At 37.9% G+C, this 17,682-nt stretch overlaps 1 protein-coding gene across 5 annotated transcripts in view; it reads left to right on the forward strand.

The window, feature by feature from the left end:
- Positions 1 to 953: 953 nt before the first annotated feature.
- Nr3c1 (nuclear receptor subfamily 3 group C member 1) overlaps positions 954 to 17,682 on the forward strand; it is a 101,633-nt gene continuing 84,904 nt past the window's right edge. The window contains exons 1-2 of one of the 5 annotated variants that reach the window (XM_071612269.1): positions 954 to 1,046; positions 4,460 to 5,659. In XM_071612269.1, coding sequence (XP_071468370.1) covers positions 4,473 to 5,659 — 1,187 coding nt within the window. In that variant the 5' untranslated portion in view covers positions 954 to 1,046; positions 4,460 to 4,472. Of the gene's footprint in view, positions 1,047 to 1,207; positions 1,335 to 1,760; positions 2,173 to 2,343; positions 2,744 to 4,459; positions 5,660 to 17,682 lie in introns of those variants that run through there. The other 4 variants (XM_071612271.1, XM_071612268.1, XM_027927548.2 and 1 more) reach the window with 4 other exon arrangements.

A 17,682-nucleotide genomic window follows, 5' to 3' on the forward strand; every position in this document is an offset into this window, starting at 1 on the left:
ATGGCGGCGGGCGGCTTCCGGCATGCGCTTCCTTAATCGCCCCCAAGATGTCAGAGCAGAAGCGGACGCCGTCAGAGTCGGAACTCCAGAAAGAGTGGCTCTGGCCGCGGCCCGGCATGGGGATAGGTGGAGTTACGGCAGCCCCCGCTCTCGTCAGGAGCTGCCAAGCGCTGTCACCTGTGGGGGCGCAAAAGTTACCTCCCTATACCCTCAAGCAACACCGCACAACCTTACCCGAGTCAAAAAAAAAAAAAAAAAATCATAATGTGTGCCACATAAGGTAGGAGGGTGGGTCCCGGCATCGCCCAAGCCTTCCAGACACTGCGAGTTGGGCAGGGGGCTGGGGCGGGGGCTTTACGATCTAACACCTTCGCCCTACGCCCCTCTCTCCTCGGGGATGGGCCACGTGTTTCCCTTGGTCTGAGGGGGGGGGGTGTAACGGGAACAGCTGGAGGGAGTTTAATGCTGACATTTTAAATCTGCGTGTGTTTTGTTTTGTTTGGAGGGGCAGGGGTCCCACGAATGCGAAAGAGTGAGCGACGCGTTGAGGGCAGCAAATGTCAAGATTCGGGGGGGAGGGGCCTCCGCCGGGAACTTGGACCTGAGCCCTGGAGGGGGTGGAAGGAGAGGTCAGGAGTTTGGGCTGGGTGGAGGACGTACTTCTCCAGCAACTTACTATTTCTTTGCAACTTGCTTTTAAACCTGCCACCCCCTGCTTTCCTTAATCATAATTTTAAAAGTGCAAAGAAATTCAGCTCGCCGGAGGTTTTGCATTTGGCGTGCAACTTCCTTCGAGTGTGAGCGCACTGGAGGGAGGGAGGGATGGGGGTTGAACTTGGCAGGCGGCGCCTTCTTCTGCCGCCGCCGCCGCCGCCGCCTTCTTACAGACTCGGGGAAGAGGGTGGGGGACGGACGGGGCGCGGGGGAGGGTGGGTTCTGCTTTGCAACTTCTCTCCGGGTGCGGGAGCGCGGCGGCTGCGGACCGGGCCGCCCAGACGATGCGGGGGTGGGGGACCTGCCGGCACGCGACTCCCGCCGGGTCCAGAGTACGTAAGCGCTGACCCCCTCCTCTGCTCTCCTCTACCTTAAGCCTCCCCAGAGGGCGTGTCGGGCGATCCGGCCCCGAGCGCGGCCGAATCGCCACTGCATGGTTTCCGTGCAACCCTGTACCCCCTTTGGAAGTGACATACTTCGCGCAACTCGGCCGAGGGGCGGCGGTGCGCACCATCCCCGCGGCTCTGCCGCTGGCCGCGCCCCGGCGCCCCTAACCCGCCCGCTGTCACTCGCAGGGGCGCTGGTGGCGCTTGCAGCGGAGGAACTGGGCGAGCTCCCTGGTGGGTCCCGAGCCACGGAGTTGGGCGGGGGCGGGGGGGTGGCAGCGAGAAGAGTAACTAGAGAAACTCTGCTTCTCTCCTAAGCTTGCCCCTGCGAGACCAGGTTGGCCCCCGCTGCTTCACTTTCTTTTGCCTTGGGTGGGGGAGGAGAAGCCGCGCTCTGGGGCGGTAGACCTAAGCGGGGCCAAAGCCGGGGGCCGCCAGCGTGCAGGCGCCGTCGGGCCGCGGTGGCGGGGGCCGCGCGGAGGGCGTGGGGGCCAGGACTGCGGGCGCCCCTGCAGTTGCCGAGCGTCGCCAACAGGTTGCACCGTTCCCCGCGGCCGCCGCGCGGCCCCTCGGGCGGGGAGCGGCCGGGGGTGGAGTGGGAGCGCGTGTGTGTGCGAGTGTGTGCGCGCCGTGGCGCCGCCTCCGCCCGCCCCCCGCTCGGTCCCGCTCGCTTGCAGCGGTCGGGCGCCCTTTCGCGTGTCCGCGCTCCCTCCCTCTCCTCCATTTTGCGAGCTTTGAATCTGTGACTGGAGCCCGAGTCACCGCCCGCCCGTCGGGGACGCATTCTAGTGGGTGGAAGGAGACTCCGCAGCTGGAGCGACGGGGTGCCGGACAGAGGACGCGCGCGCCGGAGCCGGGAGCGAGCTGGGGGCAGGCTTGTCAGCCGGGAAATGGGAGACTTTCTGAAATAGGGGCTCTCCCCTCCCCCTATGGAGAAGGGGGCGGCTGTTTACTTCCTTTTATAAGAAAAAAAAATTCCCTTCTGCTCCTCCCGCTTTCACACGCTAAGTTGTTTATCTCGGCTGCGGTGGGAGCCGAGGACAGTGGCGGGTGAGCGGCGCCTCTGCCAGAGGTAAGGGGCGGGCGGGGTGGGGGCTGGGGCGGGTGTGGGCGCTTGCTCCCCCGAGGTGTCGCCCGGGGCCGGAGGCCGACCGGAGGGCCGCCGGGGGCAGCCTGCAAACTTTTATTAGCCTCGGGGAGTGGGGGTGGGGGCTGGCGAGGCCCGGTGTCGGTGACGAAAGGGCACCGCGCGGGTGACAGCGCTGGCCTCTTCCTCTCCCTCCACCGCCTGTCCCTGGCCCAGCCGAGAGGGAAGAACCTGAGCTCCGACTGCGAGCGGAACCTCGTCCAGCAGCCCGGGTTTTAAATCCTATCCTCCCACGCAGGTCCCCCTTTCTTTTCCCTCCAAGGGGTCCGCCCGGACTCCCATTTCCACGGGGAAGCCCAAAATATTTCCTCTCCACACTGGTGCTCCCGAGCACGCCCCGGGTATCTGTCAAGGCTCCAGCGCGCCTCGTTTCTGGCGGGCTTGTGGGGTGTGTGAGAGTGTGCACACAGGGGGCTGACAGCCTGCAACTTGGAGACTTCGGCCAGGGCCGGCGTTATCTGGCAGAAGTGGGCGTGTCGGAGAGGAAACTCAACAGGTCTGGACACACGTCTCTTAACCTCGCACCACCCCAACCCCCAAAGGACTTGTTTTTTAGCTTTTGGCATCATTTTCGAGCCCACTTTTCCAGGTGGCCCCTAACTGTAAGCGTTTTCGTGGAGATTTCTGACAAGTGCTAGTTTGACGTTTAGGGTTGCGGACCGGAAAACTGCATCCCTGTAAGACCACTTAAGACCCCTTGGTATGGTTCACTGGGGACGATTAATGTGACAGGGTCATTTGCAGTTTAAACTGGGGGGTAATGTCGCTTGAGAGAGGCATTTCGTTTTATGAAGTATTGTTATGGTTTTGGGTTTGAAGGCAGCTGTCAAAAAAAGCAGCATGGAAATTCATTAGGCTCCATTTGATACCTTGTGTTTAGTGATCCTTATCAAATAAAACACAGCGAAGGGGAGGCAAGCTACGCAATTTACCTTGAAGATTTTTGTGATGGCAGGTCCCCACCCCTCTCTTCGTCACGCTCCCCTTTTCATTGAGGGCCAGTGACGTTTAGGCTTCTTAGCGCCTTCATAAAGGAAAAGTTTCCTTTGATTGGACAGGATTTTACAATAATGTCCCAAATGTGCTTATCAAAGTCTTTGCCCCCTTTTAGAACATTTGAATTATATTTACTTGTACTAACAATCTAACCCGTCGAGAATAAGCTCAGACTTGGAATAGGTGAAAGTTTAGAATGCAGAGAAAATTATTCTGAGCATTTTATTGAATGCTATTTTACTTGGATTTATGTGAATGTAATTTTAGTAATGGTTTTTCTGTTTTTCAGTACTTTGATAATTGGAAAGGAAAAATCTTAAAGATATAATAATATTTCATACTGAGGGTTTTAAGCAGTTTTTAAAAACGTACCTTAACTATTAGTCTAAATTAATGTAGATATTACGAGGAAGTATGATAAGGGTCAGACAGCTCTATTTGTCACATTTAAATAAGGTAAAATTGTAGTGAGAAGCTGAAATGTAAATTTTAGTTGACCATATACATTTAAGTCATATATCTAAAATCTGGAAAAACTAAAATATAATTTTGAGATACGCAATATTAGACCAGGCACATCTGGTCAGAAATTTGGGTTAAAAATAGGAGCCTTTTCCCAACCTGTTAGAAGAGAGCAATTCAGTCTTGTTTATTTCTCAAATAAAACATGATGAACCAGTAGGTTATAATAGAAGTTTTGGATGTGTGAGTAGTTGGTAGGAGATGAACTTGGGAATAATACAGGAATAGAGAATTCTAGTGTAGTATTTATTGGATGTTATATATATTGACTCTCAGAAAAGCAAACAGCCTTGATTGAAAAGAGGTAGGAATTTTAATGATCATACTTTTTTTGAAATTAAATACTTTGACATCAACTTGAACCTTTAGAATAATCAGATGTAATGAATTATAATATCTGTGATTAACAAAGCTACACGTTCTTCAGTGAGTGGTAGGATGAATAGCCAAGCTTAATTTGATACAATTTTGTCCTCAGCTGTGCAAATGAATGGCATTGTACTTTAAAATGTGGCACACTGAATGGGAGCAGAGGATATGGCTTTTTATTCTGAAACACATGAAACTACTCTGATAACAAAGAATTTGATCAGTTAACTAAAAGCTTCATTTATCAGGCTGTCTCTTACTAATCGAATCACAGAAAGAATGTAACTTTACAGCTTGTTATGTTTTCCATCTTTTTTTTTTGTAGCTGATATTCGCTGATGGACTCCAAAGAATCATTAACACCCCCTAACAGAGAAGAAGTCCCCAGCAGTGTACTTGGTTCAGAGAGGGGAAATGTGATGGACTTCTATAAAACGCTAAGGGGAGGAGCTACTGTGAAGGTTTCTGCATCTTTGACTTCACTGGCTGCAGCTTCTCAGTCAGACTCCAAGCAGCAAAGACTTTTGGTTGATTTTTCAAAAGGCTCTTTAAGCCATGCCCAACAGCCAGATCTGTCCAAAGCAGTTTCACTCTCAATGGGACTGTACATGGGAGAGACAGAAACAAAAGTGATGGGAAATGACCTGGGATTCCCACAGCAGGGCCAAATCAGCCTTTCCTCTGGGGAAACAGACTTTCGGCTTCTGGAAGAAAGTATTGAAAACCTCAATAGGTCGACTAGTGTTCCAGAGAACGCCAAGAGTTCAGCATCTGCTGCTGTGTCTGCTGCCCCCGCGGAGAAGGAGTTTCCTAAAACTCACTCTGATGTGTCTTCAGAACAGCAAAATCTAAAGGGCCAGACTGGTACCAACGAAGGCAATGTGAAGCTGTATACCACAGACCAAAGCACTTTTGACATTTTACAGGATTTGGAGTTTTCTTCTGGGTCCCCAAGTAAAGAGATGAATGAGAGTCCTTGGAGATCAGACCTGTTGATAGATGAAAATTGTTTGCTTTCTCCTTTGGCAGAAGAGGATGATCCATTCCCTTTAGAAGGAAACTCAAATGAAGACTGCAAGCCTCTCATTTTACCGGACACTAAACCCAAAATTAAGGATAATGGAGATCTGATCTTATCAGGCCCCAACAGTGCACCACTGCCCCAAGTGAAAACAGAAAAAGAAGATTTCATTGAACTCTGTACCCCTGGGGTAATTAAGCAAGAGAAACTGGGCCCAGTTTACTGTCAGGCAAGCTTTTCTGGGGCAAATATAATTGGTAATAAAATGTCTGCCATTTCTGTTCATGGTGTGAGTACCTCTGGAGGACAGATGTACCACTATGACATGAATACAGCATCCCTTTCTCAACAACAGGATCAGAAGCCTATTTTTAATGTCATTCCACCAATTCCTGTTGGTTCAGAAAATTGGAATAGATGCCAAGGATCTGGAGATGATAACCTGACTTCCTTGGGGTCTATGAACTTCTCTAGTCGCTCAGTTTTTTCTAATGGATATTCAAGGTAAGATTATGGTTTTGCTGGGTTTTTTTGTTTGTATGTTTTGTTTTTGTTGTTTTGTTTTACTGGATTTTTGTGGATTGAACTCAGCGCCTTTGCATGGTAGGCAAGTGCTCTATCACTGAGCTACATTCCCAGCCAGATTAACACTTTTCTATTTTCTAAGAATGATATGTTTAAGAGAAGTTGGTAGATTTAAAAAAATCACTTGGTTGTATGTTCTCCAGAAATTCATGTTTTTGCCTATGAATAAGTGATCTTTTGAAATTAGGCATGGTATACAGTCTAAGTAATTCAGACATAAACATTTTAGGTTTTTTATTAAATAGTGATACTCAGCGTCACATGGGCCAGTATTGAAAATTTTAAAATAATATTGCTCAGTAACAAGTATCTTCAGTAAAAATTCAAGGGGGTGTGACGTCTGGTAGTATAATTATTGTGCATGTTGATTCAGCTGTTTTAGAATATGCTCTTAAAATACCGTTAATACTTATATAATCAAAAGTTGTGCTGCTATATTTGTACTTTTGTGAAGTATTTTGAGATTAAAGGGTTAAAATTAGTACTAAAAATGAGTCTTGTTCTTCAAACTGAACCTGTTGAAGAATGAGAATTTGAAATTGTTAAAGCAATGCATTTATACAGTGTGCCAGACCATAGTATTTTTTAGATATGGGTCTTGTTCATAGGGTTCCTTACCTAAAGTAGACAAGTTGTTTCTGCTGATAAATTTAAGAAAGGAATTGGTTGCAGCATGCAAAACAAATTTTTATTTTTAAATGTCCCTTCAAGTTCTCAAGCAGATAACTTATAGCTAGGAACTGAAACTTAACAATTTTGGCTATCATTTGATTTCTCTTTTTTTCTTAGTCACTTTTAAGTACACCGATTTACCTTAAAAAGGTCCATCAAAATGGAATTACTGAAAAAAGTTCTAAATTTAAATGTATGTGTAGGTAAAGTTCTCTATCCTGTGCCCCATCCTCAAGTCACATAAATACTAGATTATATTTCCATTCTAGGTGTGAAGGAAAATGTAGATTGTAGTGACAATATTGATCTTTTTTTTTAAGACAGTAGACTTAATTTTTTCTTAAATGTGATGTTTATTGTTCTGATTAACTAGTCATTGAGGATTTTAAAAGTCTTAAAAATTCTTTTGCTGAGAAAGTTATCCTTGCATTGAGAAACAAAGAGTATCTCTTTTTCTCTTTATGTAGGAAGCTTTTCTTATTAGGGAAAAAATTTAGATTTCAGCTGTTCTGTTTTCCTTAAAGGCTTAGGAGTTTCTTTCTTTCTTTCTTCTTTTGAAACAAGAGGAGAAAAACCACTTTGCTTCTGTATCTTAACTCAAACTACTACCTAGTAATCCATTATTCAATAGTTATCTTTTGTTAAGATGAACACTACTTCACCTTTTTAATTGTTGTCTTTATGACTTGAAAGTTTTCAATGTTTCCAGTTAGATTTGATTCTTGCATATACTTTTGCTTCAAATATTAAGACATGCTGTTTAAAACTTCAATCTCAAATTTTTGAAAGTAAATTTTATGTGCCTGATTTTCTTAGAAGATGTAAGCACAGCTAATTTGACTAAGCTATCTGTAGGAAGCTATTAAATAGATTTATAAAACATGTAATTATACAAAGAAAAATAATACATTTAGGAAATTCTTTGTCCTGATAATCATCATAGAATTGTTTTCATTTTCTTCCTATAAGGGCGGGGGGAACCACATGGAACAAAACTTAAATTTCCATTCACTGAAATTTCATTATGCCTTATACAATCTGGGATATGCAGAATAATTGTTAGCTGAACATAGGTTACCCTTAAATCATTAAAAATAATTTTGATACTTTAATGTTTATAGTACTTAATGACATATAAAGTGTCTCTACATTTTTTTTTAATTTGAGCCTCAATAATAACTCTAGAGAGGTAGGCAGGGCTACGACGATGTGGCAGTTTATAAGTTCTTTAATACCTGGTAAAATTATCATTTTTATGTTGATGTGTTATTTGGAATTATAATCACTAGTCTATGTCCTAACAAAAAGACAAAAAGCTTTAATACAAGATTAACTGGTAATGTTAGAAAATTTATACTTTATAACATTAATTTAGCACTGGGAATTTAGGATTACTCAGAACAAAGCTTCACCCAAGTAAATTGAAACAGTGTTTCTTTTTCTAACCATCATTGAATTAGTCTATTGTTTCTGAACAACAGCCATGATATAACTCAAATTGCCTGTTTTCTCTATATATTACATGTCTCTAGCCAAACATTAGCTATGACCAGTAACCCTGAGTGGTCAGCAACTAAATCAACATGTTGAAGCCACAATTTGATGGAATACTGACATTCTGATTTTAGATATAATAATATTAAATACTGTTGATAATTTCACTTGCATTCTTTCTAGTTTTAAAAAAAGAGAACATTATAATTTGACTTCTTTAACTGCTACCTAAATTGCTTTTCTTCAGAATGTTAACAAATGCCTTACATTCTGTTTGGGGGAGAAGGCAAATCCTTCAGGTATGTCAGTGCATGGTAATATGTAGTTAGCATATTAAATAAAATTACAAATATCGTGATTGAGCATAGAAAAACATTTTCTTTTTAAGGTTAAGATTCATTGATAATAACATTAGAGAAATGTTAACTGATGATTAGATTCATTCTTAAGTAAAAGGAGTTAGCCCTTCTAATGTGATATGCTTTTTTAAAAAAATAGCATAAACATAAGAATGATGAGGGCACATTTCTGCATAGTATTTTTTTCAACATTTTTTTTTTTACCTCAGCATTAATGGTGAAATTGCTGGAATAAAAGCAGAGAAATAAGTTGCTTTAGGAATGATAGCTTTTATATTGGGGTGATGTTGAAATGTTAGACCATTTCTTGAAGAGTGGGATTTTTAGAGAGAGTGATACAGGATGAACTTGTAGATTCAGTTTTAGTCTAGGGCTCTGAAGATTGGCACTTAATGAAGCTACTAAAATTTATATAAATTGGAATGTCTCTCATTAATCATATCAGTCTAATTTTATAAAAGTAATTAAATTGAAGACCTGTACAAACACAGGATGAGTGAGACAAATCCTGTCCCATTCTCATTTTTGTTATTAACGTCAATCAAAGGTTTTATGAAAAAGGGAGGACTATAATTCAACTTTCCAAAGGTTGTGAAAAATGGATGTTTCAATGTCTTTAATTTGCTTAGTGTTTTTGATATTCATTCATATAAAGTACTTTCTAAAAGTAATCTGGTTTAGGGTGCTTACTTATTTTTATTGTTAGCTTTATGGTAGCTTTTTTTTCTTTGTAAAAAATCTATACCTTGTCATGGCTGTACAATTGATTTTTAAAACACATTATGTATTCAGGTATGTCAGTTAATTGTGGATTGGCCAATACAGAAACATGTAATGAGCAATTATTTAGATTTTATTGAAATGACTTCTTGTGATGTTTCTCTGGTTATTCTCTGTATATTTTTATAATAACATTAATTTGTATTTCTAATGCTGTCTTGTTACAGATATTTTAGTTTGGTTACTTTCGGTATATTATTAAATGTTTATAAGTTTTGTGATATTTTGACATACACCTTGCATAAATGTAGAGTAAATGCAAATTGTATTAAAGTAAAACTTACATGTGATTAAAGATCACTTTATGGGCTTTTGATATTTTAATGAAGGACAGAAGGACAGATTAGAGACAAATGGTTTATTTTAGCATGAGTGTCTAATATATGAAAGAATATCGGCATTAATTTGTTATAGTTATATATGTATCTAGTCCACTCTGACCTGGAGGTGATTGAAATATCCTGGGTGTGTTATGAAATCTTAATTTTTATTACATTTAGAATAGGTCTGGGTCATGGTTTTTAAAAACTTATTTTCTTCAGTGATTACACCAAGTTTTAATTAGTAGTGAGTTCTTGTGTTGTACTGTGAGTGATTTAAGTAGACAAAATAGGCTTTTATTGAATAGTATTACTTCTGAAGCTATCTTGGTAATATTTTCATCAAAAGTAATTGTGTAATGCAGTACTTATCAGTATTTACCAAATTAATGGGCACTTGGTTCCATATTTCTGTGTCATGCAAAATATATATTGGTGAATCCTGGTGCACAAAGAGTTTTCAGGAAATATTTTGTTGAATTAAGCTAAAACTGAAAATCAACTATTTATTGACATCTACAAAAGGGTTTTAAAACCCATATGTTATTTCTTCAGCTTCAGAAAACCAACTGAGGAGAATTTTGATATTTTTAAAAGGATTCATTAAGTGTTCCCTTCCCTTTGAATGATGTGTTATCACCTGTGCCTAACTAAATTAGGATGTAACTTGTAATGTTGATAGTTTTTTCATTTTACATATTTTAATTGATAACATCTCAAAATTAGTTGTAGACAGGTAGTTTCAACCTTTCTCCCCTCCCCCCAGTAGGGAAGGGGCAAAGGAGGAGAAGCAACAGAGGCATGGAATAGTGGAGATAAGTTAAGAAATATCAAGAACAGTTCTGAAAACCACCAATTTGGATATACTGTTATGAATTTAGAGGTTTAAGAAGAGTAATTTGGGGCAGGTGCAGTGGTGCATGCCTGTAATCCTAGTGGCTTGGGAAGCTGAGGCACAGGATCACAAGTTCAAAGCCAGCCTCAGCAATTTAGCAAGACCCTATCTCAAAATAAAAAAATAAAAGGCTGGGGATGTGGCTCAGGGGTTGAGAGCCCCTGGGTTCAATCTCTGATTGTCTCCTCTATCCCCCTGCCTGCAAAAAAAAAAAAAAAAAAAAAGAGAGAGAGAGAGTAATAAAAGTAATTTGGGGCTGTGCTTATAACGGGAATGTAACAACTAGAATTACAATTATCTCTTTTATAAAGTGGAAATGTAAAGCTAATTGTGGCAATATAGCCCTTGTTGTTTATGAAGTTATTTTGTTCTTCTTCCTATGCTTTAGTACCAAAATAAGGACAGAATAAATACTTTACTTTCTATGAGGTTAGTTCTGCTAAGATCAGGTTCATATTTGTCCCATTGTTATTTGGGCTGCTATTTAATGAAAATATAATGATTTGAACAGTGGAAATAATGATGTCTTAGGTTAATTTAACCATATCATATTTAATAGTGCACTTTTATGATACATTGTTAACTGACTGGAGTGTAACCCTTTTCTTCGGTAATATATTTCTGTGAGTTATGGATTTCTCTGCTGATATATTAAGGAAATCAAATTCTTAATGGCAAATATACAGAATAAATTGTGAGGTTCTGCAAGTGCTAGTCATTTAAAGTATTTATATTATGGTATAGTTCTTACAATCAGTTATTTTGAATGAAAATGTGCCATCCCTTAATTTTATCTCTGGGCTAGTTTAAATATTAATAGCTTATCTGGTAGAGCTGCATGCTTAAGCATACTTGTTCAGAGTTACCAACTGTTAATTTTGAGTGCTTTAAAATACTTTTTAGCAAGCGTCAATAGGTGTTTATAATATAGCAAGTTTTGTGAAAATACCTCTTTAGAGTTTTTTTATCTATTCACACTATAGGGCATATATATTATATGCCCTATAGTGTGAATATACACACACACACACACTCACACACACACATATATATATGTCCTATAGTGTGAATATTTATACACACACACACATATATGGAGAGAAAAAATGTTTAATGATATGATTTGTTATAGATATTTACATATTATTTTATCTTGAATTTTAATTTTTGTAAAAAATAATTCAGGAGTTTAAGTATCCAGTGTTTAGGGCACATAGTTTGTTGTAATAATATTATTTCTTTTATCATAAAACTAACCTAATTCTAGTTGATTTCATAATTCTCCATAATAATATTTAGCCATAGCTATTATGAAAGTATATTTGATAGCCAATTTTGAAAGCTATTGTGAAATGATATCCAATTTAATACATGATTTATTATTTCATGGTGGTTGGGGCAATGCTATGACTTATGACCTTATGATTGTCACATGCTGAACTTTAAAGCTCTACCAGCCATTTGTTATGGACCCTGTTTATGTTACTGTTTTAATGTTTCTTTTGTAATTATTAGGAATAAAGTTTCCTCATTTTAAGATGCAAAATTTGGTGCTTTATGTCCCTCCTCAGATTCCTTTGTGACAATTTGATTTTGGTATTCAATCACAGAAATAGTAGAAAAACAATAAACTAAAAATGAAAAGACCTAGGTTTTAAGGCTGAGCTGAACCAGTATATGACTTTGGGTACTACGATGATTTGGAGTTTAAAAACAAAAAGTTCTTTACAACTGTCTAGTTGTTTTCAAAACGTGTGTGTGTGTCTCTGAAATTCTACAATCTTCTTAAACCTCTCAATTTGGTGAAGGAACTGGGGTAGTTCATTCTTTGACATTTTCTTTATACATTATAAAGTATGAGACAAAAAAAATAAACTCACAGATTTGGTATTTCTGAAAGGATTTAAAAATAATATAGTTGGTGGTACATACACAATAAAATGTAAATATTGCTATAGTTAGAGCTCAAAAGCTGGGGCTTCTGGGTTCTCAGAGCCTATTTTGTTGCCATGATTTTAGGTTACAGTTTAAAATGGTTTGAGTACTCATCTACTCCCACCCCCTCATTTTTTCAGATGAGAAACTGAGATCCATACAAGTGTTTAGGGAAAGACTACAAAAATTAATTAGTGGTATAGCCAGGGTGAATAACCAGTTTCTCAGTTATCTAAGTTTCCAGGAGGCTTCTTTTGAACATCTTGGTCTCTTCTAGAGATCGGAAACAAATTATATGACATAATAAGACTGGGCAAGTGTTTTATAAAAGTTATTTTGGTAGTTTAGATTTTTTTAAAAATATTGTGCCCATATTCCCTTTATATTTTGTTAACCTTTTTTGTTAATAGTGATCAAGTATTAATTATGTAGAAGCACTATGCTAAGCATTTTTCAGGCAAAAGTTTGTATTCTAGTTTCTATATTAAGTCCCTGATTCTGTCAATATCCATGTAGGACACAAGGCAGCTGTTACTTGTCTTAATTTTACAGGTGGAGAAATGTTAGACATTTGAAGAAAAAAAGAATCTTATTACTGATCTGAAAGTAAATAGTTCATATTTGGTATGAAATATTTGGTTAGAAATTCCTCAAGAATCCTTTATAATTTTTATCAATAGTTAATGTTTAAATACAATATATAAAAGACAAATGTGATCAAGCCTCTGCATATATTTGTATAATCACTTATTTCCATTCATTTCAATTTCTGTAAAACAGAGCACCCAGCATTCTTGCCTGATAGTGTGTTTACTTTGAAAATTAAAAAAGCATTATAAAAATGCAAGATGGAATTTTTAAAGCTCTGCCAAGTCTACTTAGCTCAAACCAGCAAGACCCTCACTGGCTCAATAGTTATGTTATCTATGTCTGTGGTGTAGGTATTTCCTATTATCAAGCACTAGGACAGTTTTTAGTGTCTTATATGTGTAATTCCCTAAGGGTCATGAATACTGTTTTTAAAAACTGAAAGTGCCAAAATAATTATCTTTACACACACATTATTTATTTATTTTTAGTTTTGTTTTTTTGGTAGTTCTTTCAGAGATTTTCAGTGGATTTTTTTGTTACGTTTTAAGTATGCCACTTAATTTAACACAAAAAGTTATCTTTTTATTACTAAATGCTAGAATATCCTTTTTCTGGTATTTTTTAATTATCTGATGTTCTTAGAAAAACCAAATATGCAAAGATTCTTTGTCATTAAGAAACTAGTGTGTCTGAAAGTGAAGTTATCCACTTTAAAATTTTTCAAATTTATTATATTTCACAAAGCTGTATACAAAATATCTTCTGAATATATTGAATAGTAAAAATGTGTCCTTAGTGCATAATTTTGGGAGGATTATAAAGCCTTTGGCTATATTTACTAACTTTTTAAAAAAATTAAGTGGTTAAAGAAACTGTCAGTAAGATAAACTTGATGGATTAAGCCAGACATCAAATTCATATACATATTGAAAAATATAAAATGGATGCAAGCATAGAAACAAATGGCAGTTTAGATGGTTAAACATACTAATGTAAGACAAATTATCGATGGAAACTTTAAAATTTTTAATTAAAACATTATGTGAAGTTTGTGATCTGGAATTCAGCTGGCTTTATTAAGGATGGTGTGATTATAATATTGATTTTTTTAAAGAAAATTCTAAATGAATATTGTTTTTTAAAGCCTCCACCTTGGGAGACTGAAAATTGCCTACAGAGACACCTTGTTGGCTATAAAAGAAAATTAAACTCATTACACTACAGTAACACTGCAGTAACACCTAAGTGTTCTTACTTAATAAGAAAATGTATTTATTCCTTAGCTTGATCATTGACCTTATTTATGTGAATCCAAATGAGCTGAATATTTCCAGAAATTTAATCCTCTCTTCAATTACAACATTTGTTTTTGTGGTGGGTAATTTAAAAGAACCCATGTAGACATTACTACAGAAAATGTTTGATTCTGTTTTGAATATGCCTAGAATAAGTACATAGCATTGCTGGGTGACTACTCGAAATGAGTGATGTTAGGTGGTTAAGTTCTGGTTTTTCCTTTAAGTAGCAAGGAACTTTATGCAAACAGCTTATATATTCCCTTTTCTTACCATAGTGCAGGAAAAAATGAGAGATTACTCACTTCTAAGCCTGACTTTTTTTTTCCCCCCTGTAAGTGTTTATATTCAAGTAAGATGGGTCAGACCTTTGACTTGGGCTTAAAGGGAACTTTGTGATAACAGATACAGAGTAAATGTGTGAATTCCTAGAAAGTCTTCAAAGCAGTTTTAATTTCTCACTCAAGTTCTTCAATGTATAAGGGAATTGACTATTTGACAATCATTATGGCGAGAACAACTCAAATATGCTAAAACTATTTACCATCAATAAATAATAGAATTATAGCTATATTATAAAATTCACATATATTCTACTCTATTTTATTTTTCATTTGCAGTACTGGGTACTGAACCTAGGGCCTCATGCATGCTAGGCAAGTGCTCTACCACTAAGGTACATCCCCAGCCTGTTTTCTACTTTTAATCCTCATAACCTGAAAAGAAAATTTTGCTTTTACTGATAGTACTTTAAAAAAATCAATAATTTTCATTGTTAATACTATTTTCTAATTCATTTCTTTGTTTAATATTCACAAAATGCTAGGATGAGTAGATCCTGGCCTTTGAAATTATTATTATTATTAATTTGTTTTTTAGTTGTAGGTGGACACAATCCCTTTATTTTATTTATTTTTATGTGGTGCTGAAGTTCCAGTTCCTCACATGTGCTAGGCAAGCACTCTACACCTGAACTAAAACCCCAGCTCCTGGCCTTTGAAATTATAAAAATACATGCAGTGCTCTCAAAAGTAGGATATACCTTTTGTAACCATTTTGTTAGCGTTGAAATTCTTTGAGAGAACTTCTTGGTGAAAATAGCCTGTTTAATAATTTTAGTTTTTTCATGTTTGTACTAAAATATCCTGTTTTCTCAAATACCACCCCCCCACCCCAAGACCATTAGTATTTTCAGTGGCCAAGAAAGGGGGATAAAGATCCATCACAGCATGGCAGATGTGCTTTACTCCTAACTATGGTTTTACTTTTTATATTCTTGTTATTAGCCTTGACTCTCTTGATTTTCTTCTTTTATCCAAGAGAACTGGCAGATTTTTCTATTAGGTGGCAAGTGGCTTCTTACCACTAAGCACGTATCATGGGCTGGTGTTAGTATAGTCTGTGGGCACTAAATTTTTAACCAAAGAAGAAATATTTTTAAAGGGTAGGTACAGATGTATAGAAATGGGTTATACTTCTAATCATTGCAGAAAAATAAGTAATTTCTAATTCAGTATGTTGAAGATAAATGACACTTTAATTGATAATGTCATATAACAGCTGCACAATGCTTTAGGAGTATCACAGACATATTTAAAAGAGAAAACAGAGTAAATAAGGAAGCCAGAGGGAAATGTCATATACCTACGAAAAAAGTAAATGAAAATCCTAAATTTATGTTCTGGTGATTGGCTGAAGTTGACTTCTGTACACCTAAGTGCTTCTTTGTAGACACTGGGAAATATGTAAGTAGCCTATCTTCATTATTGTGTTAGTAAGTGGAAAAGCTACAGAGACATTCTAGGAAAGGAATTCTTGAGGTGGGTGGAGTGGGAGGCTAACTAGATGATCTCAAAGGTCCTTCCAGTTACAGTTGCAGCAGCACTTACCAAACTAGACTCTGGGCATACAGAGAGAAAGAAGATAAGAATCCCCAGCCTCACAGAGAGCAGTCTGTTGCAACACTTAATACCCAGTCTACCTCCCCCGCCCCCATTTGCTTTTTGAATGTGTACTTCTAGGTTCTCCTTTCCTGGGAAGGCATAACTGATGGGAGCAAAGTGTATGGATGAGTGGGAAATGAGATCAGATTCACCTATTTGAAATAAGAAAAGGGGTAACAAGGAATCCTAGACAAAACAAGGAAAGGTGGAAAGAATGAGCTGATTCAATGAGTTAGGAATGAGCAACAGGAGACTGTCACAAGGAAGAAAGTAATATGGTATAGTGTTATCCGAAATACTATGCAATATAAGACAAGGAGTAAAAAGGATTGCCCCATCAAACAGGATATGCACTTGAGGTATAAGACATTTTTATTTTTCTTCATAGCCATTTACAGAATATCTCTTTCTTCTCTAAGAGAAACATTGTCTTTTTTCTAGAACCTTCAATGCATAAGCCTAAGTGCTGGGAAATATTGCCTGGAATGTTTTTCCGAGATACCTATGTGATTCAATCTCACTTTCTTCAGGTGTCAACTTTAAATGGCAACTCCTTAAGAGAGACCTCTGACTGTTTTACCTAAAATAATAGCATCTTTTGCACATAATTCTTTTACCTGGGACATTATATATCATTGTGTCTTCTCTGTTCCCCTGCTACAATGTAAGCTCCATGACAGCAATGATATTGTCTGCCTTGGTACTCCTATGTGCCAGCCTCTAGAAGAATGTCAAGCACATAGTAAGACTTCAGTAATACAAAATAAACAAAATGATATGGAAATAAAAAAGATGTATAGAAATGAATTATACTTCTAATCATTGCAGAGAAAGGAAAATAGCAGATAGTGAATATCGTGGCCTATGTATATGGCCAGAAAGTGTATGTAAATAAATGTATTTTCAATTGTTATCAGTCTCTAAATTTGCTCTAAGACTTTGAAATGGATTGCTTTTCAGTTTCTTAGAGCAACTCTGGTTCATTTATCACTAAACAAATTATGGTAGCTAAAGCATGAAAATGACCCGTTGGGGGGATTTTTTTCTTCTTCTTCTTCTTTTTTTTTTTGGTGGGATGAGAGACGTTGGTTTTTTAAATCTTGCTCAACATACTAACTTGTGGTAAATTTTCATTCTAGAACTTTTTGTAGCAGAAGCTTTCTTCTTTGTTTTCCACTGGTATAAAAATTAAGATTCTAGCAGATGAGTCTAGTGTGTACATTTGTATTGACTTACCTAGAAAGTCAAGCAAAAAATCAATTTAGCTGATTTTCAGATAAGTGTGTATCTAATCACTGAAAACTACAGAAGAGGAACAGTTTTTTGTTTTGCCTGAATTTAAAAATTATCCGTCTTCAGCTTATGTTTTAGATTTGTCTTATTCTATATATATATATATATATATATATATATATATATATATATATATATAGTGTGTGTGTGTGTGTGTGTATAGTGATTTAATGTTAGTTGGTTAGATTTATCGCTCTAAGAGTTGCAGGTAAATAGTTCAATTTAGTATGGCAAAGTCAGTCACAGAAAAGAAAAAATGCAAAATTAGTAAATATTAGTTAGAGTAAGAAAATCAGATGAAGTCATTTAAGAATAGATTGCTGTAGTATTCAGGAAAAAAGAAGGAAAGGACCACGGTCAGGGGT

This window comes from Marmota flaviventris, chromosome 5 (genome assembly GCF_047511675.1).
Source record: "Marmota flaviventris isolate mMarFla1 chromosome 5, mMarFla1.hap1, whole genome shotgun sequence".
NCBI classification, from domain to species: Eukaryota; Metazoa; Chordata; class Mammalia; order Rodentia; family Sciuridae; genus Marmota; species Marmota flaviventris.